Below are 27,987 nucleotides of genomic sequence, written 5' to 3'. Positions count from 1 at the left end.
CTACTTTTGAATATAACCAGAAATTTCACACTGGAGCGAAGACCAACGCTTAAGGCTGTTGTGGAAAGAGATTTATTACAAAACAATCTCTTAAAATACATGTGCTGATCAATACAGGTGAGAAAACCACACAAGCGGAGTGGCTGTGGGAGACTTTCAACTCATCAGTGATATCAAAAGGCAAGTCCATGAGAGACGCCTTTCAGCTGTGATGTCTGTGGGACACGATTCAGCCAAGTCATTCATGTCGCAGCCAACATGCAAGTGCACACAGGAGTCAGACCATACTCATGCAAGAGATGTGGAAAAGGCTTTTAGAATTCAAGACGCTTCAAAAATAAAAATCTAAAAAATAAACTGTCAGTAGCTACGGTTATCTTCTGACCGCTCTTTCAGAGGTGAGGAGAGTACATGCCAACCTAAATAACATGGACATCTAATAACTGTTCACCAGTTTGAAAACTGAGAAATTGTTATTTTTAATTGGAATTCCCAAATTATTCCATACATCCATACATGATTTATACTCTGATGATCACATCACTGATATTCACACCTTGGTTCTAATAGCCCATGTTTACTACAGTTGCTGTAATCTTTGAAATAGTATTTTGGGTAGTTTAACTGGGCAAATAATTACCCATTTGGTTGTTTGGCCTTACGGAATGCTTTAGGTGCAGGCGAGAATTGCTGAATCCCATTTATGCAGGGTGGAAACTAAGAGAGTGATAAGATATTTTAAAAATGTGGTTTATAAAATAAAGTTTACTATTAGTAAAAACAAAACAATTCTGCAATAAGACAGTGATACTGTTACTATATTGCATTTTTGTGTCTTTGTTGTAGTAGTCCTTTCTTATTGAGTGTCTCTGTGACTTTTCTTTTCAGACTGCAGAATAGAGGTCGTCTCCTCTCCAGAGTGTTGCCTCTTCTGGTGACGTTTTCTGTCGTTAATTTGAGAGAAGCTTTGTCCACAGTCTGAGCAGTGGTATGGTTTCTCTCCAGTGTGAATTCTCATGTGTATTGTGAGTGAGTTCTTTTGGAAAAATCTTTTTCCACAGCAGGAGCACTGGAAAGGTCTCTCTTTATTATGCACCCTTCTCACATGAGTCATCACGTCACATGAACGAGAAAAAGTATTTCCACATTCCGAGCAAGGATAGGCTGCTCTTTCTCCAGAGAGTTTGAACTTGTGTGCTTGCTTGTGACACTTAAATGTTTTTTCAAGTGCAAAACTCTTCCCACAATCAGTGCAGTGGTATGGTTTCTCTCCAGTGTGCATTCGCTGGTGCCTTTCCAACCGTTGCATATTTGTAAAACCCTCCCCACAGTCAGTGCAGAGGTATAGTACACTTTCAGTGTGTGTTCTTTGATGTCTTTCAAACTTTGCCTTGTTTAAGAAACACTTTCCACAGTCAGAACAGTGGAGTGCCAGGTCTCCAGTATGTACTGGAAGGTGTGATCTTAGTTTTGCCATGTCAGGAAATCTTTTATCACACCTTGAACAGTGGTAAGGTTTCTTTCCTGTATGAGTTTCTTGTGGAAGGTATGCATTTTCTCCAGTATGTACATGCATGTGTGTTTTTAGATCTTCTGGTTTGGAGAAAAGTTCCTCACAATGATTGCAGCGGAAGTATTTCCCTTTCATATGCTTTCGTTGGTGGTGTCTTTTCAAATGATACGATTGAGAATAACTTTTGTCACAATCAGGGCATTGGTGAGCCTTCACTCCTGTATGTGTTAGTTGGTGTGACTTAAGACGATCTAATCGACCGAAACCTCTGTCGCATTCAGGGCAGTGGTAAGGCTTCTCTCCAGTATGTGTTCGTTGGTGTCTTTTAAGATCCCCCACTTGTCGAAAGCTTTTCCCACAGTCGGAGCACTGATTCATTTCAGAGCAGTGGTAAGGCTTCGTACCTGTATGAGTTTCTTGCTGAAGGTATGCCTTTTCTCCAGCATGTACATGCATGTGTGTTTTTAGATCTTTAGGTCTGGAGAAAAGTTCCTTACAATGATTGCAGTGGAAGTACTTCCCTTTCATATGCTTTCGCTGGTGGTGTCTTTTCAAATGATACGATTGAGAATAACTTTTGTCACAATCAGGGCATTGGTGAGCCTTCACTCCTGTATGTGTTAGTTGGTGTGACTTAAGACGATCTAATCGAGCAAAACTTTGTTCACAATCGGGGCAGTGGTGAGGCTTCTCTCCAGTATGTGTTCGCTGGTGTCTTATAAGATCCCTCACTTTTCTGAAGCTCTTACTGCAGTCAAAGCAGTAGTGAGGCTTCTCTCCTCCAGGACTGAAGCCCTCGATCCACTCATCAGTGCCACCTGTATGTTGGGGCTCCTCTCCATTCTCCTGTGTTGTTTGGGGTTGTTGTGGTCTGTCTGAGTTTTGATTATTTTTCTCGGATTGGCACTGGGTATTGGCTGGGCATTGCGGTTTGCTATGTGAAAGCACACTCTCTACATTTGCTGCACTGTTGGCAGCTTTGAAGTTATTCTCCGGCAGGTCCTGTTGCTTTTTCACAAGTTCAGTTTGACGAATGCGTGTTACAGCTTTATCCAGTGTTATTTCTGGGTCCATTTGTAATTGCTCGGACAGTCTTCTGTCACGTAAGCCCATGACTAGTCTATCTCTTATCATCTCACTGAGCAGAGCTCGATAACCACAATGTTCTGACAAACAATGAAGTGCAGAGATAAAATCATCAGCTGTCTCTCCTGCTTCCTGTTGTCTTTGGTTGAATTTAGTTCGTTCTAATATTACATTCCTCCTAACTACCAAATGTCCATCTTGCTGTTCATTATTAGAACTGTGGAAGTGTTCCTGCTCGATCAGGTTGTCATCTTGCAGGTCTTCTGGGGTGTCCATCTCCTCTGCCTGGAAATACATTCAAAATTGCATAATTACTAGTAGGCCTATCGTCCCTGTTTTCTAAAACAAAATTTTGTAATACATAAAATATAGTCTACTTTCATTATGGTTCAAGTCCAAATTAGAATAGATAGCATATGCAATAAATAGCTAAACAAATAACTTAGGTCCATACATCTTAACAGTAGAAGCTAATCATTTGTATTACCTAGCAGTATCAACATGATAATGATGATTTGTTGTTTGTCATTAGGTCTAGAGATCACCATGATGATTGGCTTGTGATCTAGGCTAGAAAAGGTTAATTGACAGTAGTACTAGTAGTGGGCATTTCCAAGTAAAAAGCCCCATGAGCACTAGCATGTGAAGTGCCAAATGAAAGTTAAGAGCCTATATTTCTGAGAAATTAAGGCATATCAAATGTTCAACCATTTTCCATCCTAAAAATTAGGAATAAGGAAAGGCTTTGATTTCTGGAGTTGGATTCGAGCTTGAAATATACTTATTACCATACATGTATAAGAAATGTAAATGTTTGGGGTCAATGAAGGGTGAATAGGAACACTGTATGGAAAGTTAGTGTTACAAGGGGAAGTGCAGAAAGTTCATATTCTGTTCAAACATGTTGTTGCTGAATATTAATATTTGTGAGCAAGGAGGCAAAGAGCAACAGTCTAGTTTGGGTTCCTGATAAGGCAGGCCAGTTGCTTTGGAACTAGGACCATGAGGGATGTGGAACACAACTCGAGATAAGGTCAACAGTTGAAGAGTGAAGACACTGCTGGGAGGGGGGCCACAGGGGCCCACCCCGAAGACCACCTGATTACAGTCCACACACACACACACACCCCACTTCCATGAGGATCATAGACTTAGGCAAGCCATGCCAATACCAGTGAGAGGAATCTACTGTGTTTCTGCCTAACAGAGAAGGATTGTTTATCTTAGACATGCAAGATGACACCACCATGTCAAAAGGTATAAATATATGCTTGTATGTTGTGTCTGCAACCCAGTGGGTGGAATAAACTTGGTTTGAGCTTAATCTAGTCGTCCGTTTGAGTTTCTACTCTGTTAAGAACCTAACAGTTGGTGTTGCTAGTGATTCACCACGATTTACAGCCAACTGGAGAGTCCGAATCAGTTGAGCTGGAGCCGGCACCAAAAACAAGGTAGGCACAGTTCCTAGACCTGTTACCATTCATTCTGACATCTCTGGGAGATGAGTCATAGGCTGAACACAAATTATAGGATACGGACCTAGGAAACCTAAGTTTCTTCAGTAGTCCCATTGTGTTACGAACAGTCATAGATATATGGTGTAGGGTAGGTTCTGCAAGGATAGGTCCAGAGTGGAGTTGGGTCCCTGCGAGATCCGTGGGCGACCCCACGGTGAAGGGTAGATTCCGTGTAGGATAGGTCCCAGGTGGGGTTGGTTCGAAGGTCCCAGGGGGGTGAAAGCCCCAGCCGTGGTGGCCATAAAGTGTATGGATAAATTGTCATTCTTGTATACTAGTACAGTAAGTTACAGAGAAGTAGTCCATGTAGAAGGAGAAAGGCACGAAGTGCACTCGGTGGAGAATAGAAGATATCTGTGCTTAGAGATGAAACATTGTCAGTGAGTGGGAATGTGGATGGTGATAGGTTGCCTGTAAGTTCTGGAGGGCGGCCCCCTCCATGGTGAGTCATCCACAATAGTCTGTGGTGAATTGGCATACAACACAACAGTGTCGTCCAGCACCAAAACTGTTAGGACGAGTGACAAAATAATTAAGCGCCTATACTGTTACTACTCTCCGGGGGAATGGGTATCACACCGTCATTAATAGAAGGTGAGTGTTAGAACCGTGGGTACAGAAACCTAAACACCGTTGGGGGTGGCGTGGAGCCAATAATACCTGATATGGCGTCCGGGAGGGGTGGAAAGGGAGAATGTTACCAAAGCATTAGAAGCTCTGAAAAAAAGGCATAAGAACAGCACCAAGAATCAAATAAGTGGTGAGGAAAGTTAGCCAAAATTGGTACACATCCCGTCGTTGGACAGTTTAAATCCAGCAAAGAGTGTATGGATGCCATCGTATTGTGGAACACTGCAATCAAAGAACGGCCCAGACCACAATACACCGGTATCCTAACCACGGCACTTTATCAGCAAAGGATAAAAATGGAAAAAAGGTTAAAAAAAAAAACCTGCCAGGTAAAATGGAGCAATAAAATGACTAAAAAAAACTAATAAAAAACTAGGCATATCCGAAGGGCGTGTGCACAGATGAGATTAACAGAAGCAGGAATTGGCTAATGCGTTAGAAAAGAGTAAAAAGGAAATCAGAAATTAGAGGGAGCCCTTGAGGATAGACAAAAGCAAATAAAACAAGTAATGGTTTCGCTTCAACAGTATCAACATACTTGTATATGCCATTGCCACTCCTCCACCGTTCGCCCCCAGGCTACAAAGTGAAACAGGTACATCTAGTGTACCACCGTTATACCCTTCTCTTAACTTCTTGAGCCTATGGGGGCGCCATTTCGACTTTGTAAAAATGAGTTCCCAAATTAAACTGCCTCGTACTCAATTCTTGCTCGTACAATATGCATATTATTATTACTATTGGATAGAAAACACTCTCTAGTTTCTAAAACCGTTTGAATTATTTCTCTGAGTGAAACAGAACTCATTCTGCAGCACATTTCCTGTCAGGGAGTGAGATTTCAGAAATCGAGGTCCCTGTTCTGAGGTCAGTTTATAAGTCCCCATGTAAGCCATCGGGCTACATGCACTGCATACGTCTTCCTCTAGATGTCAGTAAGCGGGGAGAATTTGAATGGAGTGGATTGCGCAATCTGGGACCTTATATAAGACCGTGGAACGGAAGTACCGTCCTTTTCAACGGTGCGCCTGGCGCAAGAAGACATCACAATGGCGTCCTGCAAACGCTTTCGTTTTAGTAGTTCTATATCTCCGGTCATGTTTTTATTCGTTATAGGTGTTAAAGACATCATAAGGTAGTTAATTTAAACCGACTTATAGCAGTTTATAGCAGTTTATTGCGATTTTCTGGGATTTCTTTGTCATGCGCTTTCACGAGGTGGACACCTCTCCAGTTGGTGGCTAACATTAGCGGCTATTTCGACCGGACAAGAGGACATCTTTCAACCCAAAGACGATTGTTCTGGAGAAAGGACACCTTGCCCAAGATTCTGATGGAAGCTCAGCTAATAGTAAGCAGTCTTTATGCTGTTAATTCGTACTTATGTTGACAAATGTTAAATAATAATTCCGCCATGAATTATGGGGCGGTCTCGCTTTAGCGCACGCTGTATTGCGCAGTAACGTTAATTTTAAAAATCTAACCCAGCGATTGCATTAAGAACTAATTTATCTTTCATTTGCTGTCCAACTTGTATTTTTTTGTCAAGTTTATGAATAGTTTTCGATTAGAATAGGTGCCTTTCCCAAGATTTCTCCTGACATTTTCTTTGCAGCTTGGCTACTTTTCTCATTGTATAACCACGATTTGTGCCGCTAAATATGCACATTTTCGAACAAACTCTATATGCATTGTGTAATATGATGTTATAGGACTGTCATCTGAAGAATTCTGAGAAGGTTAGTGAAAAAATTAATATCTTTTGGTGGTTTATACGTAATCGCTATGTTTGGCTTGAATCAATGCTGTTGTGATGTTTGCTATTGTGGTATGCTAATATAACGCTATATTGTGTTTTCGCTGTAAAACACTTAGAAAATCTGAAATATTGTTGTGCTGTGTATTTTTAAGAAATGTTTTATGATGAGTAATTAGGTAATACACGTTGCTCTCTGTAGTTATTCTAGTCGCTTTGGTGAGAGTTGTGATGGTGGCTGCAATGGTAAACTATGATTTATACCTGAAATATGCACATTTTTCTAACAAAACATATGCTATACAATAAATATGTTATCAGACTGTCATCCGATGAAGTTGTTTCTTGGTTAGTGGCTATTTATATCTTTATTTGGTCGAATTTGTGATAGCTACTGATGGAGTAAAAAGTGTCTTTTGCTAACGTGGTTAGCTAATAGATTTACATAGTGTCTTCCCTGTAAAACATTTTAAAAATCAGAAATGATGGCTGGATTCACAAGATGTGTATCTTTCATCTGGTGTCTTGGACTTGTGATTTAATGATATTTAGATGCTAGTATTTACTTGTGACGCTATGCTAGGCTATGCTAGTAGCTTTTCTACTGATGGGGGTGCTCCCGGATCCGGGTTTGGGAGGTGTTAGAGGTTAAGAGGAAAAATAGCGATATGGGTTGCGAGATGCGGAGGACGGGCACATTACGAGCCCGGACATAGTAGTCCTGGATAGTGGATCAGCATGATCCAGGTAATCATAGAGATGTGTGTCCAGTACGAACGCATGCAACCTCGGTTATGCATCATACGAGACAAATAGTCCCAGTGGAGGATAATCCTATCCCAGCTGACATGCAGCCCCAAGTTCAGCATCACCATCAGCCACTGAGAGTGAGTGAAATGTGTAGTATTATGAAAGAAGCACCAGACCCAGTAAAGGAAGGACAAGAATCTATCAGTTTCTTGAGGAAACAGGGTAGAATGAGTGACCCAGCAACCACGAATGACAAAACTGAGGGATTCATGACAGCAGTTGGGAATATTTTGTTATATAAAGTACCAGTCAAAAGTTCACACCACTATTATTCTACAATGTAGAAAAAAGTAAAAAAGAAAGAAAACCTGGAATGAGTAGGTGTGTCCTAACTTTTGACTGGTACTGTATATCTGGCCTCTGTGCAGTCGAATGTGGTTCAGCAAGATACCGGTTTCTATGTAGCAGGAGATGTAGGAGGCTACGTCAAACACAGCTTCCTAGTAGATACAGGCGCTCAAATATCACTAATTGCTTACGATGAGAAATTAGCTAAATTTGCGACAGGAAAAAAAGTACCACATTCAGCGGGGTAACGGGCGGAATCGAAAGCGATACAACTATTATCCATGTCCTATAACATAGGACCAGTAACAATACCATGCTAATTTTACATGGCAACGGGAACCAATGTTGGGGTTGGATAATCTCTGCGAAAAGCCAGGGGAGTGGATTCTCAAAAGGTAACAAATTAACATTGGCAGTACAGACGGTGAAAGCCGAGCAATTGTTGTTTCAGGGTCATCCCCTATGGGCAAAAGACGCATTAGATTGCGGTCTGATTGAAGGCTGCAACCCTGTTGTGGTGGAGGTACATCCACTGCCAACGGTAAAACAATATCCTATTAAACCGGAGGCTGAGAAATCGGTGGCAATATTACTAGAGCGAGGCATAGCCGTTATTGTAAATAAGAATTTCTTCTTAACTGACTTGCCCAGTTAGATTTTTTTAAATTGCATTACGAGGACCAGTCCGATGCAACAGCCCTTTATTTCCAGTAAAGAAAGGACTAAAATGGCGTTTTAAAGTGAATTTTCACGGCATAAACAAACATGCAGTGAAAATCACACCAGTAGTAGCGGATTTGGCAGACCTATTGGCATCTATTCCCTCAGACTGTTACAGCGTAGTGCTGGGCGATATGGCCAAAATATCATATCATGGTATTTTTCACATCTTGGACGGTATGACGGTATTTTATGTTTTTGATGAATAAAAGTTCTACATTTGCTTTATGCGTAGTGCGTGATCCTAGGATGGCAACACATATATTCTAAATGATTTCAAAGGGTCTTTCTCCATTCTGATTTGCTTATACTGTTCAATTCAACTTCAACCCAAAATCATGTCCATCAATTTCTGCATTTCCATCAATTTCTGCATTTCCTGCACTCATTTGAGATCATTTCCACACTGCCACGATATGGACAAAAATACTAGGCCTTATTTTTAACCAAATGTTGCAATTGCGATTAGATTAAAACACTCGGGTGAACTTTTGGAATCATGGAAATAGAATGTTTATTATAATTCTATAGTTAGAATATAAATAATAGTGGGCACTTTGAATACAGTGTTGTTTGACATGACAACGAATGAAAATGCCATGGACAAGTTATTGTGACAGTGTAGGAACCAAAGTGATGTTCCATTTTTCCTAGGGTAGCCTATAATCTTTAGCTAGATTAAATCTTTATTCATATAGCCAACATATTCATGCTTCGCCTATTCCTCTTTGATTTATAAGATACTGTTGCACAAACAACATGCTGATTTAGGCCTCCACTAGCACTGGTATCAGGCTGTATTAGCTAAATACGTTTGCTCTGACTCAGTACTAGCTAGTTAGCCAGCTAACTAGAGATTAGCATTATTGGCTAACACGATTTAGCTTAACTTGCTAAGAAAATACTAACTAGCTGTTTGCAGATGTAAGAAACACAAACTAATATTGTAATTATAGAACACTTGGATTTATATTAAGATCAAATTGTGTCAAATGGCACCGGAACAGAAGGCAGACGTTTTACGTGTGCCCAACCGATTGTTTTTTTGTTTGTTTATCTGCGTTGTTTGTAACTTATTTAACTATTTTTGTACATAATGTTGCCGCTACCATCTCTTATGACCGAAAATAACTTGTAGACATCAGGACTGCGATTACTCACCACGGACTAGCAGAATCCTTTTTCTTCTTTCAAGACTCTGACGAGCCCGAGACGGAGGATATACGGCTCCCTTGGGAACAGACCCCGACCCCAGTGATCTACGTGAAGAGGAGGCGGAGAAAGAGGCCGGAAGTCGGGCTGCCTTCTGAGGAGGAGGCGATCGAATAAACCCTCACTCCCCTCAATTCTGCTCGCAAACATGCAATCTTTGGACAATAAAATGGACGAGGTATTGGGTAGATTAAACTACTAGATTAAACTATTGGGGACATTAAAAACTAACATCTTGTGCTTCACGGAGTCGTGGCTGAACGACAACAATATCAACATACAGCTGGCTGGTTATATGATGTACCGGCAGGATAGAACAGCGCCGTCTGGTAAAGACAAGGGGCGGCGGTCTACGTATTTTTGTAAACAACAGCTGGTGCACGATATCTAAGGAAGTCTCGAGCCATTGCTCGCCTGAGGTAGAGTTTCTCATGATAAGCTGTTACATACCACCACAGTCAGAGGCTGGCACCAAGATCGCATTGAATGAACTCTATTCCGCCATAAGCAAACAAGAAAACGCTCACCCAGAGGCGGCGCTCCTAGTAGCCGGGGACTTTAATGCCGGGAAACTTAAATCCGTTTTACCACATTTCTATCAATATGTTAAATGTGCAACCAGAGGGAAAATAACTCTGGACCACCTATACTCCACACACAGAGATGCATACAAAGCTCTCCCTCGCCCTCCAATTGGCAAATCTGACCATAATTCTATCCTCCTGATTCCCGCTTACAAGCAAAAATTAAAGCAGGAAGCACCAGTGACTAGATCAATAAAAAAAAGTGGTCAGATAAAGCAGATGCTAAGCTACAGGACTGTTTTGCTAGCACAGACTGGAATATGTTCTGGGATTCCTCCAATGGCATTGAGGAGTACACCACATCTGTCATTGGCTTCATCAATAAGTGCATCGATGATGTCGTCCCCACAGTGACCGTACGTACATACCCCAACCAGAAAACATGAATTATAGGCAGAATCCGCACTGAGCTAAAGGCTAGAGCTGACGCTTTCAAGGAGCGGGACTCTAACCCGGAAGCTTATAAGAAATCCCGCTATGCCTCCGACGAACCATCAGAGGCAAAGCGTCAATACAGGACTAAGATCGAGTTGTACTACACCGGCTCTGACGCTCGTCGGATGTGGCTCTGACGCTCGTCGGATGTGTAATGCAAACCATTACAGACTACAAAGGGAAGCACAGCCGAGAGCTGCCCAATGACACAAGCCTACCGGACGAGTTAAACTACTTCTATGCTCGCTTCGAGGCAAATAACACAAACATGCATGAGAGCACCAGCTGTGCCGGAAGACTGTGTGATCACGCTCTTCGCAGCCGATGTGAGTAAGACCTTTAGACAGGTCAACATTCACAAGGCCGCAGGGCCAGACGGATTACCAGGACGTGTACTGCGAGCACGCGCTGACCAACTAGCAAGTATCTTCACTGACATTTTCAACCTCTCCCTGTCCGAGTCTGTAATACCAACATGTTTCAAGCAGACCACCATAGTGCCTGTGCCCAAGAACACTAAGGTAACCCTGCCTAACTGACTATCGACCCGTAGCACTCACGTCTGTAGCCATGAAGTGCTTTGAAAGGCTGGTCATGGCTCACATCAACACCATCATCCCAGACACCCTAGACCCACTCCAATTTTCATACCACTCCAACAGATCCACAGATGACGCAATCTCTATTGCACTCTACACTGCCCTTTCCCACCTGGACAAAAGGAACACCTACGTGAGAATGCTGTTCATTGACTACAGCTCAGCGTTCAACACCATAGTGCCCTCAAACCTCATCAATAAGCTAAGGACCCTGAGACTGAACACCTCCCTTTGCAACTGGATCCTGGACTTCCTGACGGGCCGCCCCCAGGTGATAAGGCTAGGTAACAACATTGCCACGCTGATCCTCAACACAGGGGCCCCTCAGGGGTGCGTGCAAAGCCTCCTCCTGTAGTCCCCGTTCACTCATGACTGCACGGCCAGGTACGACTCCAACATTAAATTAGCCGATGACACAGTGGTAGGCCTGATCACCAACAACAACGAGACAGCCTATAGGGAGGAGGTCAGGTCACACCTGGCCGTGTGGTGCCAGGACAACAACCTCTCCCTCAACGTGATCAAGACAAAGGAGATTGTGGACTACAGGAAAAAGAGGACCGAGCACACCCCCATTCTCATTGACAGGGCTGCAGTGGAGCAGGTTGAGAGCTTTAAGTTCCTTGGTGTCCACATCACCAACAAACTATCATGGTCCAAACACACGACAAAACCTATTCCCCCTCAGGAGACTGAAAAGATTTTGCATGGGTTCTCAGATCCTCAAAAGGTTCTACAGCTGCACCATCGAGAGCATCCTGACTGGTTGCATCACCGCCTGGTATGGCAACTGCTCGGCCTCCAACCGCAACGCACTACAGAGGGCAATGCGAACGGCCCAGTACATCACTGGGGCCAAGCTTCCGGCCATCCAGGACCTCTATACAAGGCGGTGTCAGAGGAAGGCCCTAAAAATTGTCAAAGACTCCAGCCACCCTAGTCATAGACTGTTCTCTCTGCTACTACACGGTAAGCGGTACCGGAGCACCAAGTCTAGGTCCAAGAGGCTTCTAAACAGCTTCTACCCCCAAGCCATAAGACTCCTGAACATCTAGTCAAATGGCTACCCAGACTTTTTGCATTGTCCACCACACCACTGCCACTCTCTGTTGTCATCTATGCATAGTCACTTTAACAACTCTACCTACATGTACATACTACCCCAACTAACCAGTGCCCCCGCATATTGACTCTGTACCGGTACCCCCCTGTATATATTGTTATTTTTTACTGCTCCTCTTTAATTACTTATATCTCTTATTCATATTTTTTTTAACTGCACTGTCGGTTAGGGGCTCGTAAGTAAGCATTTCACTGTTGTATTCGGTGCATGTGACTAATACAATTTGATTTGAAACATTGTGGTCATCAACATTGTTGCATGTGCTGCATTGGCCATGCAGACTGAAGGAAAGTGGCTCGTGGTCAAGCAATGACAAATGTGCTCCTTGAGTGACAAGGGGTGGGACTAAGTCTGTGTGGAAAGTGGCGTGGAGAGTGAGAGCAGAGAGGGATGACTCAAGTAGCGGAGTAAACTATAAAAATGGACGTACAAAAATGTGTACATTTGAGGGTTCCATCTGGTACAGTACATAGATGATTTGTTGTTGGTGTCAAAAGACAGAAACTCATATGCGAGACCTTACAACAATAGTAAACTATTTGGCAGAGCAGGGTCACAAAGCATCACGTAAGAAAGCCCAATTGGCAAAACAGGAGTTAACATATCTGGGGGTTTCGATTTCAAAAGGCACAAAGCACATTACACGCGATCCAGTAGAGACAATGAGTTCTCTGGCACGACCAAACACTCAGGAAAACCATAGGGCTTTTCAATTTTGTTGGACATTTTATTCCGTCATATTCTAAATTCAAAAAGGCACTCGCACATCTGAGCTCTCCTTTTTGCAGGTGCATGGTAACAGTAGAATAAAATTAGAAAAAATAAGAAACCCACACACTGCTCTTGATAGGATCATTGATCTTTAATAAGCTTTACATATCGGCCTCACAGCCTTCACTCTGATCGAATACAACAGGTGTAGCATTGACAGGACAGAAATATCTAACTATTAATATCAAACAAATCAGGTAAATATGTAATTTCTCTCTCGCAGTTTGAGTTAACTTCTCTAGGATAGGGGGCAGCATTTTCACTTTTGGATAAATAGCTTGCCCAATTTCAACTTCCTTCTACTCATCCCCAGAATATAAGATATGCATATTATTAGTAGATTTGGATAGAAAACACTCTGAAGTTTCTAAAACTGTTTGAATCATGTCTGTGAGTATAACATAACTTATGTAGCAGGCAAAACCCTGAGGACTAACCATTCAGATTTTTGTTTTGAGGTCACTCTTTTCAATTAGTTTTCATATGGAATCCAGATTTCTAAGGGACCTTCTTGCAGTTCCTACCGCTTCCACTGGATGTCAACAGTCTTTAGAGATTGGTTGAGGTTTTTTCCTTTGTGTAATGAATAAGTACGGCCATCTTGAACAAGGGTCACTTGAAGTGTCCTGTTTGTTAGAGGCGCGTGACCAGAAAGCTAGCTACAGTTTGTTTTAATCCTGTATTGAACACAGATCATCCCGTCTTCAATTTTATCGATTATTTATGTTAAAAAATACCTAAAGTTGTATTACAAAAGTAGTTTGAAATGTTTTGGCAAAGTTTACAGGTAACCTTTGAGATATTTTGTAGTCACGTTTCACAAGTTGGAACCGGTGTTTTTCTGGATCAAACGCGCCAAATAAATGGACATTTTGGATATATATCGACGGAATTAATCGAACAAAAGGACCACTTGTGATGTTTATGGGACATATTGGAGTGCCAACAGAAGCTCGTCAAAGGTAAGGCATGAATTATATTTTTGTGCCGCGCCTGCAGGGTTGAAATATGCTTCTCTCTCTTTGTTTACTATGGTGCTATCCTCAGATAATAGCATCGTTTGCTTTCGCCGAAAAGCCTATTTGAATTCATGACATGTTGGCTGGATTCACAACCAGTGTAGCTTTAATTTGGTATCTTTCATGTGTGATTTAATGAGTTTGATTTTTATAGTAATTTTTATCGTAATTCATTTGAATTTGGCGCTCTGCATTTTCGCCAAGTGAGACAGTAGCATCCCGCCTAAACTCAGATTTTTGGATATAAATATGAACTTTACCGAACAAAACATGTATTGTGTAACATGAAGTCCTATGAGTGTCATCTGATGAAGATCATCAAAGGTTAGTGATTAATTTTCTCTTTCTGCTTTTTGTTACTCCTCTCTTTGGCTGGAAAAATTGCTGTCTTTTTCTGTGACTTGGCTCTGACCTAACATAATCGTTTGGTATGCTTTCGTCGTAAAACCTTTTTGAAATCGGACACTGTGGCTGGATTTACAACAAGTGTATCTTTAAAATGGTGTAAAATACTTGGATGTTTGAGGAATTTAAATTATGGGAATTCTGTTGTTTTGTATTTGGCGCCCTGCAGTTTTACTGGCTGTTGACGAGGTGAGACGCTACCGTCCCACATACCCTAGAGAAGTTAATTAATTTGATTAATATTATGGTGTTTCTATTCCAAGAAAAACCAAAAACCCTCTGGGTTTCTGTTAGGATGGAACGGAAACTATGGCGCTGTACAACGTGACGGTCGGGAGTAGGCTACAGTACTGGGCTATTTAGCTAAAGAATCCCCATGTTGTGCGGGCACGCGGGAGACCGGGGTTCAATTCCCAGACGGGGAGGAAGGAGTAGGCTGTCCTTGTAAATAAGAATTTGTTCTTAAAACCTTTTAGGGATAGGGGGCAGCATTTTCACTTTGGATGAATAGTGTGCCCATAGTGAACTGTCTCCTACTCTGTCCCAGATGCTAATATATGCATAGTATTATTACTGTTGGATATAAAACACTCTGACATTTCTAAAACTGTTTGAATGATGTCTGAGTATAACAGAACTCATATGGCAGGCAAAAACCTGATAAAAAATCCAAACAGGAAGTGGGAATTCTGAGGCTGGTCGATTTTCAGTCAGTGGTCTGGCAGAGAGCCAGGTCCTGGTCACGCGCATTCCACATGATATCAACTTGCGTTCCATTACTTCTATAGACACAAAGGAATTCTCCGGTTGGAACGTTATTGAATATTTATGATAACAACATCGTAAAGATTGATTCTATACTTAGTTTGACAAGTTTATTCGACCTGTAATATAACTTTTTGAAGTTTTCGTCCAAAGTTCGCCTGGACCTGCACGAGCGTTTGGATATGTGTACTAAACGTGCTAACAAAAGTAGCTACTTGGACATAAATGGACATTATCGAACAAAACAACAATTTATTGTGGAACTAGGATTCCTGGGAATGCATTCTGATGAAGATCAAAGGTAAGGTAATATTTATATTGTAATTTCGTATTTCTGTTGACTCCAACATGGCGGAGAAATGTTGTTTCTGAGCGCCGTCTCAGATTATTGCATGGTTTGCTTTTTCCGTAAAGTTTTTTTTAAATCTGACACAGCAGTTGCATTAAGAACAAGTGTATCTTTAATTCTATGTTAAACATGTATCTTTCATCAAAGTTATGATGAGTATTTCTGTTATTTGATGTGGCTCTCTGCAATTTCTCCAGATATTTGAGGCATTTCTGAACATGGCGCCAATGTAAACAGATTTTTGGATATAAATATGCACATTTTCTAACAAAACATACATGTATTGTGTAACATGATGTCCTATGAGTGTCATCTGATGAAGATCAAAGGTTAGTGATTAATTTTATCTCTATTTCTGCTTTTTGTGACTCCTATCTTTGGCTGGGAAAATGGCTGTATTTTTTTGGACTTGGCGGTGATCTAACAATCATATGTTGTGTTTTCGCTGTAAAGCATTTTTTATTTTATTTTTATTTATTTTTTAATTTTAAATCGGACACGATGGGTAGATTAACAAGATGTTTATCTTTCATTTGCTGTGTTGGACTTGTTAATGTGTGAAAGTTACATATTTCTAAAAAATATTTTTGAATTTCCCGCGCTGCCTTTTCAGCGGAATGTTGTCGAGGGGTTCCGCTAGCGGAACGTGTGTCCAAGAAAGGTTAACTGACTTGCCTAGTTAAATAAAGGTTACACTAAGTGCATAACATTTCTACACCATAATTGTAGTTGAACCAATATCCAAACGGAGATTCAGTCAAAATAAAAAATATAATTGATTTATCAAGACCGGTCCCCATGCTTGTCTCAGAGCAGTACGAAACGATGCTAAAATAGTTGTAGGATTTTGCTTCAAATCCTATTGCTTCTAACTTCAATATGCTCTTTAAATAAATAAGACCTAAACCACTTTTAACAGCACATTACTCAACACTAGCGAGACTCATGTCGCTTACGGTAGGCCAACAGTATAAAGAAAAATATGACGTCACTCTCCGCCAATATTTACATATAGAGGGGATTGGAGGATTCTAAATTAAAACCAAAAGCCGCCTCGTGGGTCTCCCGGTGGCGGCCGGCATGGGTATCTGTAGCAACTCATTTTGCATTGCGATGTGGTGACAGACAGCTGCGCCACTGGGGAGGCCCCATCCACAAAGTATCAAAATACAGAGAGGTGTTGGTAAAGGTATATTGTCCTGCTAATAGCCCATAATGGGCTATTATAATACTGTACATGGCGTCCAGGTCAGGATAACCAAAACATTTATTTATTAAAGACTATCAGAAAGAATGTTGGTACTTATTTATTCTGATCCAAAGCCATTTATGTAGGTGCCGCTATATGACTGTGCCATCAACTTGATAATATAACAATATTTGAGGTTATTTCATTATCAAATAAAACTAAAAGTGAGCGATTGTAATCTGAATAAAGGCCAATTTTTTGAGAGAAACGCTGGGCCAATTGTGCGCTGCCCTATGGGACTCCCAATCACGGTCGGATGTGATACATAACAATAATACACTTTTTGTTGTATTATTTGTTTTGTCTTTTCTGGTGGATTAAACTGAAATTGCAACCAATTACAGCCGGTTGGGATACAGCCAATTTAACTAAGAAATGCATTTGACAAAATAATTCTCCCACTACCCTCCTAGGCAAGTCGATTTTGCAGGTAGCTGGACATAGCCATAATGGCGCTGTACAACGTGACCTTGTGTGTTTACAAGACAACTTTGTTCCAATATTTCTGTAATTCAGTGATATTTATTCCCATAGTAATTTATTATGGATCCATAACTAAATAAACATTGGCATTTTGAAAGAGTATTTTTATCATTATTTTATTAACGAAAGCATAAAGATGCCATTGTTAGTTCAATTGTTTTAGTTTGAATGTGCAGACTGGCACTAAGAACAGCAGGAACATTTCCCTAGTCAGAGCCATTAGTGCAATACCCCTTAAAGTGTTGCTCTGTGTGGTTCACGCTTTCAGTGGATACAGCACGAGAACTGCAAGGCAATCCCATTGTGCGCCACTCAGGAGCCATGACCAATATACATTGTCCTGCTAATAACAGGGTTAATAATATCTGTGAGAATATCCAAGGGGCTTTTATATAATTCTAAATTAAGAATAATCTTAATCTTGTTTAAAAAATATATATATATATTATTATTTTTTGGAGATGATTTTGTTTTCAAATAACGTAAAATGAGCGGGAAAAAGGCCATTCTTGAACATGGGGTGAGACATTGTTACTAATTTGTAAATAAAGCCAGTTTGTTATTTGGAATTATTTCTGTTTTTAGAGTGAGAAAAACCCAAAAACCTCCAGTCATTTCATGGGTCTCCCAGTCGAAGACGGCACAGGTATTGAACCAGCATCTGTAGCAACACAGTCTTAGACCATTGTGCCACTCAGAAACTGTACAACGTGACTGGTCGGGAGTGGGCTACAGTACTACAGTAAGAGCAAAATAATCCTAACAAAATAAAATAAAAACCTTAGTGTAATAGTTTTAGTCGTGCACAATTATCAGATTCTATTTAGGTTTATGTCACTCATTCAGACACAGTAGGAACCAAAAGCATAATCAGTGCTCTAAATCCTCCCTTGCGCTGGTCTGGAGCAATGAAATGGTGACGCAGGGTACTGTACTAAACCACAAATTACCTCTAAGTACCGCAGCATAATCGCAAAACTTTTAGTGGAGCAACCACTGTAGTAGCAGAGATAGTGTTGTCATTTCAGACGCTATTATCAACTTTTAGTGAGGGGTTCATCAAGGAAGGCAAATTCTTGAAAGACTAGCCACAGATCCCTGTATACAGGAAGCCACCTCGCCAGAAGGGAAGTTCTCTGTGTTAGTAGCAACGCATCTCCTGCAGGGTGTGATTAAGAACCATGTGACTCACGAGTTTTGTACGGCTGGACACGCTCTCAACACTTATCTTTCCACCATTCCAAACAGCCAGGCATGGGAACACCTCCTGTAAACCTGCAGCCTGAGGGGAAAGTCTGGGTACAAGCATGAGGAGGTGTATAAAGCCTTCATCTTTGAGGTCCCAAGCAGAACCGCATCACGAAGGTATAGGGCCAAGCTAAGGGAGAGTGGGAAACATCATGTAAACTAACTTCGGTTTTTGCAATATACAGTCGTAGTCAGAAGTTGAGAATGAAACAAATATTAATTTTCAAAGTCTGCTGCCTCAGTTTGTATGATGGCAATTTGCATATACTCCAGAATGTTATGAAGAGTGATCAGATGAATTGCAAAGTCCCTCTTTGCCATGCAAATGAACTGAATCCCCAAAAAACAGTTCCACTGCATTTCAGCCCTGCCACAAAAGGACCAGCTGACGACATGTCAGTGATTCTCTCGTTAACACAGGTGTGAGTGTTGACGAGGACAAGGCTGGAGATCACTCTGTTATGCTGATTGAGTTCGAATAACAGACTGGAAGCTTCAAAAGGAGGGTGGTGCTTGGAATCATTGTTCTTCCTCTGTCAACCATGGCTACCTGCAAGGAAACACGTGCCGTCATCATTGCTTTGCACAAAAAGGGCTTCACAGGCAAGGATAATGCTGCCAGTAAGATTGCACCTAAATCAACCATTTATCAGATCATCAAGAACTTCAAGGAAAGCGGTTCAATTGTTGTGAAGAAGGCTTCAGGGCACCCAAGAACGTCCAGCAAGCGCCAGGACCGTCTCCTAAAGTTGATTCAGCTGCGGGATCGGGGAACCACCAGTACAGAGCTTGCTCAGTATTGGCAGCAGGCAGGTGTGAGTGCATCTGCATGCACAGTGAGGCGAAGAATTTTGGAGGATGGCCTGGTGTCAAGAAGGGCAGCAAAGAAGCCACTTCTCTCTAGGAAAAACATAAGGGACAGACTGATATTCTGCAAAAGGTACAGGGATTGGACTGCTGAGGACTGGGGTAAAGTAATTTTCTCTGAATCCCCTTTCCGATTGTTTGGGGCATCCGGAAAAGATAAGGTGAGCGCTACCATCAGTCCTATGTCATGCCAACAGTACAGCATCCTGAGACCATTCATGTGTGAAGTTGCTTCTCAGCCAAGGGAGTGGGCTCACTCACAATTTTGCCAAAGAACACAGCCATGAATAAAGAATGGTACCAACACATCCTCCGAGAGCAACTTCTCCCAACCATCCAGGAACAGTTTGGTGATGAACAATGCCTTTTCCAGCATGATGGAGCACCTTGCCATAAGGCAAAAGTGATACCTAAGCGGCTCAGGGAACAAAACATTGATATTTTGGGTCCCAGACCTTAATCCCATTTAGAACTTGTGGTCAATCCTCAAGAGGCGGGTGGACAAACAAAAACCCACAAATTCTGACAAACTCCAAGCATTGATTATGCAAGAATGGGCTGCCATCAGTCAGGATGTGGCCCAGAAGTTAATTGACAGCATGCCAGGGCGGATTGCAGTGGTCTTGGAAAAAGAAGGGTCAACACTGCAAATATTGACTCTTTGCATCAACTTCATGTAATTGTCAATAAAAGCCTTTGACACTTATGAAATGCTTGTAATTATACTTCAGTATTCCATAGTAACATCTGACAAAAATATATAAAGACACTGAAGCAGCAAACTTTGTGGAAATTAATATTAGTGTCATTCAAAACTTTTGGCCACGACTGTAAAGTTGAAGTTGGAAGTTTACATACACCTTTGCCAAATACATTTAAACTCAGTTTCACAATTCCTGACATTTTATCCTAGTAAAAATGTATTTTAAGAATGTGAAATGTCAGAATAATAGTTGAGAGGATGATTTATTTCAGCTTTTATTTCTTTCATCACATTCCCAGTGGGTCAGAAGTTTACATAGGCTCAAGTAGTATTTGGTAGCATTGCCTTTAAATTGTTCAACTCAAACGTTTTGGGTAGCCTTCCACAAGCTTCCCACAATATGTTGGGGGAATATTGGCCCATTTCTCCTGACAGAGCTGGTGAAACAGAGTCAGGTTTGTAGGCCTCCTTGCTCACACACGCTTTTTCAGTTCTGCCCACAAATTATCTATAGGATTGAGGTCAGGGCTTTGTGATGGCCACTCCAATACCTTGACTTTGTTGTCCTTAAGCCATTTTGCCACAACTTTGGAAGTATGCTTGGGGTCATTGTCCATTTGGAAGACACATTTGCAACCAAGCTTTAACTTCCTGACTGATGTCTTGAGATGTTGCTTCAATATATCCCCATAATTTTCTTTCCTCATGATGCAATCTATTTTGTGAAGTGCACCAGTCCCTCCTGCAGAAAAGCACCCCCATAACATGATGCTGCCACCCCCATGCTTCACAGTTGGGATGTTGTTCTTCAACTTGCAAGCCTCCCGCTTTTTCCTCCAAACATAACGATGGTCATTATGGCCAAACAGTTCTATTTTTGTTCCATCAGACCAGAGGACATTTCTCCAAAAAGTACAATCTTTGTCCCCACGTGCAGTTGCAAACCGTAGACTGACTTTTTATGGTGGGTTTGGAGCAGTGGCTTCTTCCTTGTTGAGCGGCCTTTCAGGTTATGTCGATATAGGACTCGTTTTAATGTGGATATAGATACTTTTGTACCTGTTTCCTCCAGCATCTTCACAAGGTCCTTTTGCTGTTGTCCTGGGATTGATTTGCACTTTTCACACCAAAGTACGTTCATCTCAAGGCGATGACAGCTGCGTATGACGGCTGTGTGGCCCCATGGTGTTAATACTTGCGTACTATTGTTTGTACAGATGAACGTGGTACCTTCAGGCGTTTGGAAATTGCTCCCAAGGATGAACCAGACTTGTGGAGGTCTACAATTTTTTTTCTGAGGTCTTGGCTTATTTCTTTTGATTTTCCCATGATGTCAAGCAAAGAGGCACTGAGTTTGAAGGTAGGCCTTGAAATACATCCACAAGTACACCTCCAATTGAATAAAATGATGTCAATTAACCTATCAGAAGCTTCTAAAGCCATGACATCATTTTCTGGAATTTTCCAAGCTGTTTAAAGGCACAGTCAACTTAGTGAATGTAAACTTCTCACCCACTGGAATTGTGATATAGTGAATTATAAGTGAAATAATCTGTCTGTAAACAATTGTTGGGAAAATTACTTGCGTCATGTCATGCACAAAGTAGATGTTCTAACCGACTTGCCAAAACTATAGTTTGTTAACAAGAAAATTTGTGGAGTGGTTGAAAAACGAGTTTTAATGACTCCAACCTAAGTGTATGTAACCTTCCGACTTCAACTGTATGATTATGCATAGCTTAAAGCATTACTAATACAGCTCATTGTGTGTTTTCTTTTCAGGTCTTTTGCCATCACTCTCTTAGGAACCCAAAGGAGGAAGAGAAAGTCAAAAGCTCCAGCTGAAATGTCATTATCAGCTGTGCAATAGGAGGGGTAGTGGCAGATAAGGTAAGAGTGTGATTATACATTTTGAGGCCAGGGCCTTATGCCATGGAAGCAGATTATATAGCCAGAGGCCATAAATCTCAGAGGTGTGAACTAGAGGTCGACCGATTATGATTTTTCAGCGCTGATACCAATACCGATTATTGGAGGACCAAAAAAGACGATACCGATTAAATCGGCCGAATATTTTTATTTTATTTATTTGTAATAACAACAATTACAACAATACTGAATATACACTTATTTTAACTTAATATAATACATCAATAAAATCAATTTAGCCTCAAATAAATAATGAAACATGTTCAATTTGGTTTAAATATTGCAAAAACAAAGTGTTGGAGAAGAAAGTAAAAGTGCAATATGTGCCATGTAAAAAAGCTAACGTTTAAGTTCCTTGCTCAGAACATGAGAACATATGAAAGCTGGTGGTTCCTTTTAACATGAGTCTTCAATATTCCCAGGTAAGAAGTTTTAGGTTGTAGTTATTATAGGAATTATTTCTCTCTATACCATTTGTATTTCATATACCTTTGACTATTGGATGTTCTTATAGGCACTTTAGTATTGCCAGTGTAGCAGTATAGCTTCCGTCCCTCTCCTCGCCCCTATCTGGGGTCGAACCAGGAACACATCGACAACAGCCACCCTCGAAGCATCGTTATACATCACTCCACAAAAGCCGCGGCCCTTGCAGAGCAAGGCGAACAACTCCTCCAAGTCTCAGAGCGAGTGACGTTTGAAACGCTAGTAGCGCGCACCCCGCTAACTAGCTCATCAATTCACATCGGTTACACCAGCCTAATCTCGGGAGTTGATAGGCTTGAAGTCATAAACAGCTCAATGCTTGAAGCACAGCGAAGAGCTGCTGGCAAACGCACCAAAGTGCTGTTTGAATGAATGCTTACGAGCCTGCTGCTGCCTACCACCGCTCAGTCAGACTGCTCTATCAAATCATAGACTTAATTATAACATAATAAACACACAGAAATACGAGCCTTTGGTCATTAATATGCTCGAATCCGGAAACTATCATTTCGAAAAAACAAAAGCTTTATTCTTTCAGTGAAATACGGAACTGTTCCGTATTTTATCTAACGGATGGCATCCCTAAGTATAAGAAATTCATGTTAGCAGGCAATATTAACTAAATATGCAGGTTTAAAAATATATACTTGTGTATTGATTTTAAAGAAAGCCATTGATGTTTATGGTTAGGTACATTGGTGCAACGACAGTGCTTTTTTCACAAATGCGCTTGTTAAATCATCAACCGTTTGGCGAAGTAGGCTGTGATTCGTTGAGAAATTAAAAGGCACCGCATCGATTATATGCAACGCAGGACACACTAGATAAACTAGTAATATCATCAACCATGTGTAGTTAACTAGTGATTATGTTAAGATTGATTGTTTTTTATAAGATAAGTTTAATGCTAGCTAGCAACTTACCTTGGCTTCTTGCTGCCCTCGCGTAACAGGTAGTCAGCCTGCCACGCAGGCTCCTCGTGGAGTGCAATGTAAGGCAGGTGGTTAGAGCGTTGGACTAGTAACCGGAAGGTTGCAAAAACGAAACCCTGAGCTGACAAGGTAAAAATCTGTCGTTCTGCCCCTGAACAAGGCAGTTAACCCACCGTTCCTTGGCCGTCATTGAAAATAAGAATGTGTTCTTAACTGACTTGCCTAGTTAAATAAAGATGTAAAAAAAAAAAGCCACAATCGGTGTTCAAAAATACCGATTGTTATGAAAACTTGAAATCGGCCCTAATTAAATCGGCCATTCCGATTAAATCGGTCGACCTCTAGTGTGAACATATAAAACGTTGTTGGGGCGTTGTTTGGGCTGTGTTTCTGGACCTAAGAAAGGCTTTTGATACTGTTAACCATGAGATTCTCATCACAAAATTGTCCAAGTTCAACTTTTCTCCCGATGCCTTGAGATGGATGAAATCATACCTTGAAGGCAGAACTCAGTGTGTCAGAGTGAGCAATGAGCTGTCGCCCACTCTTAGCTATGATGTGGGCGTGCCCCAAGGGTCAATACTGGGGCCCCTCCTGTTCAGCCTGTACATTAATGATCTCCCTTCTGTCTGTACAGGGCCTGAAGTTCAAATGTATGCAGATGATACAGTGATATATGTGCATGCAAAGAGCAAACAACAAGCTGCACAAGAACTCACTACTGTAATGGTCCAGGTTACAAAGTGGCTCAGTGACTCGTGTTTATATCTCAATGTGAAAAAAACTGTCTGCATGTTCTTCACAGAGAGGGCAACAGATGTTACTGAGCCAGATGTCTATGTGTCAGGGGAGAAGCTCCAGGTGGTATCTGATTTTAAGTACTTTGGCATCATACTTGATTCCAACCTCTCTTTTAAAAAGCAGGTGAAAATAGGTCATTCAAATAACCAAATTCAACCTAGCTAATTTCCGATTTATACGAAATTGTTTGACTACAGAGGTAGCAAAACTGTACTTCAAATCTATGATACTCCCCCACTTCAAATACTGCTTGACTAGTTGGGCCCAAGCTTGCTGTACAACATAAAAACCCATTCAGTCTGTCTACAAACAGGCTCTCAAAGTGCTTGATAGGAAGCCCAATAGCCATAATCACTGTTACATCCTCAGAAAGCATGAGTTCCTGAGTTGGGAAAATCTTGTGCAATACACCGACGCATGTCTTGTATTCAAGATCCTAAATGGCCTGGCTCCTCCTCCACTCAGTATTTTTGTTAAACAGAAAACCCAAACATATGGCAGCAGATCCACAAGGTCTGCCATGAGAGGTGACTGTAGTTCCCCTAAGGAAAATCACCTTTAGTCAATCTGCTTTCTCTGTGAGAGCTTCACGTCTGGAATACACTGCCATCAGACACACACTGCCATCAGACACACATGGATTTTGTCTTGTTGCTTTTTGTGCTATGTTGCTCTGTCTGCATGCTATGTCTTGCTTGTCCTATGTTGCTCTGCGTGTGCTCACCGCTCATTGATTGTCTGTATTGTAATTGTTTTTAATAACCTGCCCAGGGACTGCGGTTGAAAATTAGCCAGCTGGCTAAAACCGGCACTTTTACTGAAACGTTGATTAATGTGCACTGTCCCTGTAAAAATGAAATATAAAATAAAAAATTAAAACAATGTGGGAATAAGAATAATGTTTTAGTTTGTTAATTTATAAGTAATGTCAATGTTTATATAAAATGTTAAAAAGTATGGATATACTATTCAAAAAGGAGACTGTTGGATTCGAGCTTGAAATATACTTATGTTACCATACTAGAAGTTATTACTTTACATGTATAAGAATATATGTTGGGAGTCAACGAAGGGTGAATAGGAACGCTGTGTATAGAAAGTTACAAGGAGTGACAAAGGGAAGTGCAGAAAGTTCATATTCTGTTCAAACATGTTGTTGCTGAATATTAATATTTGTGAGCAAGGAGGCAAAGAGCAACAGTCTAGTTTGGGTTCCTGATAAGGCAGGCCAGTTGCTTTGGAACCAGGACCATGAGGGATGTGGAACACAACTCGAGATAAGGTCAACAGTTGAAGAGAGAAGACACTGCTGGGAGGGGGGCCATAGGGGCCCACCCAGAATACCATTTGATTACAGTCCTATCTCACATACACACACTTCCACACCCATGAGGATCATAGACTGAGGCAAGCCATGACAATACCAGTAAGAGGAATATACTTAGTTTCTTCCTAACAGAGAAGGATTGTTTATCTTAGACATGCAAGGAGATGACTTGCCTAGTCGGAAGGTATAAATATATGCTTGTGTGACTTGCATGTTGTGTGCGCAGCTAAAGCACCCAGTGGGTTGAATAAACTTGGCTTGAGCTTTTTCTAGTCATCCGTTTGAGTTCTACTCTGTTCAGAACCTAACACTGGTCAAACAGATGGAAAGGGGTCTCAGAAAACATCTAGCAGAAATAGTCTTAAAATATATTAGAAATACATAAAAACACAATCATGTGTAAAGACAACTGACAACTAATATCAACATTTAAATGTAGTTTTGCAGAAATGATTTGCCTTCTGTAAATGTAAGTAATTCTGTTACCAAAAACCCACATATCTTTAAGATATTTTCTTAGTTCACAGAAGTAACAAGTAAAGCTAGACCTACTTTCTCTTTCTGTCAGGTGGTGGTCAAACCCCTCCCTCTCCAGTTAATGTTAACTACCCCTGCGCTTACTGACACCTACACATTAGCCCCCTTTCTTTACATTTACTGTAATCAGCATCCTCCCCCACTGAGCGCCAGCCGACCCTGAATGTTGAACAGTAGTTGAAATTTGGGAAGTCCAAATCTGAACTAATCAGATGTCTGTTTCACAAGTTTGGACAGTACAGTAAAATAAAAGTAGGGCAGAGTATAGTCCGGTACAATAGAGTACTGTACAGTAGAATTTAGTACACTAAAGTTCAGTATAATTTATTGTGTACTCTACTGAACTATACTCTACCATGCTGTACTTTAATGTCCAAACTTGTTTAACATAGATATTTATGATCAGTACAGATTTGTTCTGGTCCAGACAAACCAAACTTGGTCATGTTTGGGGACAGACCTCAGAATAATAGCCAGTGTGTAGAATACCCAAACATGCAAAGGAGGTTATTACATTTCTCTACCTTTGTGTACTCAGAATACATCACCATGAAGAGAATAACAGTCATAGTTATGGATTTCTGTACAGATCAGGGACCCATAATGTAATTATATTACCATCATTCTGTTACTGGGTGTTAATCCAACTCACTTACTGTAGCTCAATATGCGAAATGTCTATGTATTTTTTTTTTTACTTGAGTTTTCATATCATAGCTGACGCCGCATTCTTTCTGCCGACATCTTTGAATCTTAATTCGGAGTAGAGTTTTTGGAAAACGTGGTCACAAACTGATGGAGATTATACTGTCATTCTGTTAACAAACTATATCTGTACTGTTCGAGTACATGTGTTTTTGTAAAATCTTCAGTGGAAATTGTTAAAAGTAGTTATTGTGCAAAGAGTTGTATGGTTTGTTTAACTTTGCAATCAATGGTTTTTGTTTGATAATACTTTTGAAGTGAAAAATCACTGTCTCAGCGTCATTATGTTACCTTTGAATTGCCCGGCTCCTCCTCATCTCGGGTCTCCTGCATTGTTTGGGGCAGTCCTGCGTCCTCAAGTTCCGCCATTTTCAATGGTGTGTTTTGTATCCAAAACAGAAGTGTTGCGGTTAAAACCAGTGGCTGCAAACCAACCAAGTCTGCTGTTCTATTCTATACACAATATTTTTGTCTGCTTTTGCAGTTTGCAAATTTAAGCTTTTGGTTAGATTTGATTCAAAGTGAAAATAAAAATAAAACAATCTCACAGGACCGTTGTTGTGCTGCTTGCTGCACGTCTATCCACTGCTGGTATTCCTCTCTCCACACCAGAACGTGATGCGGTTAAAAAAGAAGAAAAACGCAGCAAGCTAAACTACACACTGAGAACAAAGTGTCGTAAAATGCTTGCAGACGTTTCACTTTACGTATGAATGCAGAGTATTAATGTTCTAAAACCAGAAACATCGCGAGACTTCCGGGAAAGCATGCGAAGCAAACTGACATGACAACGCCGGGGTTTGTCGGGTTTAAGGAAGGCAATGAGAGACAGTGTTGATTTTAGCTTGTAAATCTTGGTGGGGCAAACCAACAAAAAATGTATGCCAGCAAAGCCACTACACAACACTAAGCAATATATTCATTGCATTATAACGGTGACAAACGGTGCCCACAAACTGTTAAGGCCTACATAAAGCTGTCCCAACAGCAGACCTTTCCTTCCAGCACCATGGAGTGAATCCTTACCACCGCTACACCTGGCTATCAGCGGAGCCTTTTCTGGCAGCGAAACAGTTCATTCAGCCCCATTTACTGACTTTTTAAAAAACATTGCTGATAGAATTTGTTCTTAACTGAC

The 27,987-nt window shown here is 41.1% G+C and overlaps 1 protein-coding gene across 1 annotated transcript; it reads right to left on the bottom strand.

The window, feature by feature from the left end:
• On the bottom strand, window positions 1–27,530 carry LOC120033528 (zinc finger protein 260-like). The gene is made up of 2 exons (XM_038979911.1): window positions 27,141–27,530; window positions 1–2,884 (listed from the first exon to the last, which is right to left on the bottom strand). Exons 1-2 carry the CDS (start codon window positions 27,216–27,218, stop codon window positions 857–859), a joined length of 2,106 nt encoding a protein of 701 aa, XP_038835839.1. The 5' UTR covers window positions 27,219–27,530; the 3' UTR covers window positions 1–856.
• Window positions 27,531–27,987: the final 457 nt, after the last annotated feature.

Source organism: Salvelinus namaycush, chromosome 40 (genome assembly GCF_016432855.1).
Source record: "Salvelinus namaycush isolate Seneca chromosome 40, SaNama_1.0, whole genome shotgun sequence".
Lineage (NCBI taxonomy): Eukaryota > Metazoa > Chordata > Actinopteri > Salmoniformes > Salmonidae > Salvelinus > Salvelinus namaycush.
This window is presented reverse-complemented; position numbering and strand designations above follow the sequence as displayed.

Excerpts from the sequence above, each read along its gene's own strand:
- LOC120033528 (XM_038979911.1), bottom strand. The coding sequence starts at position 27,218 with ATGGCGGAACTTGAGGACGCAGGACTGCCCCAAACAATGCAGGAGACC. Across the intron at positions 2,885-27,140 it reads AGGAGCCGGGCAATTCAAAG|GCAGAGGAGATGGACACCCC; the intron begins GTAACATAATGA and ends ATGTATTTCCAG.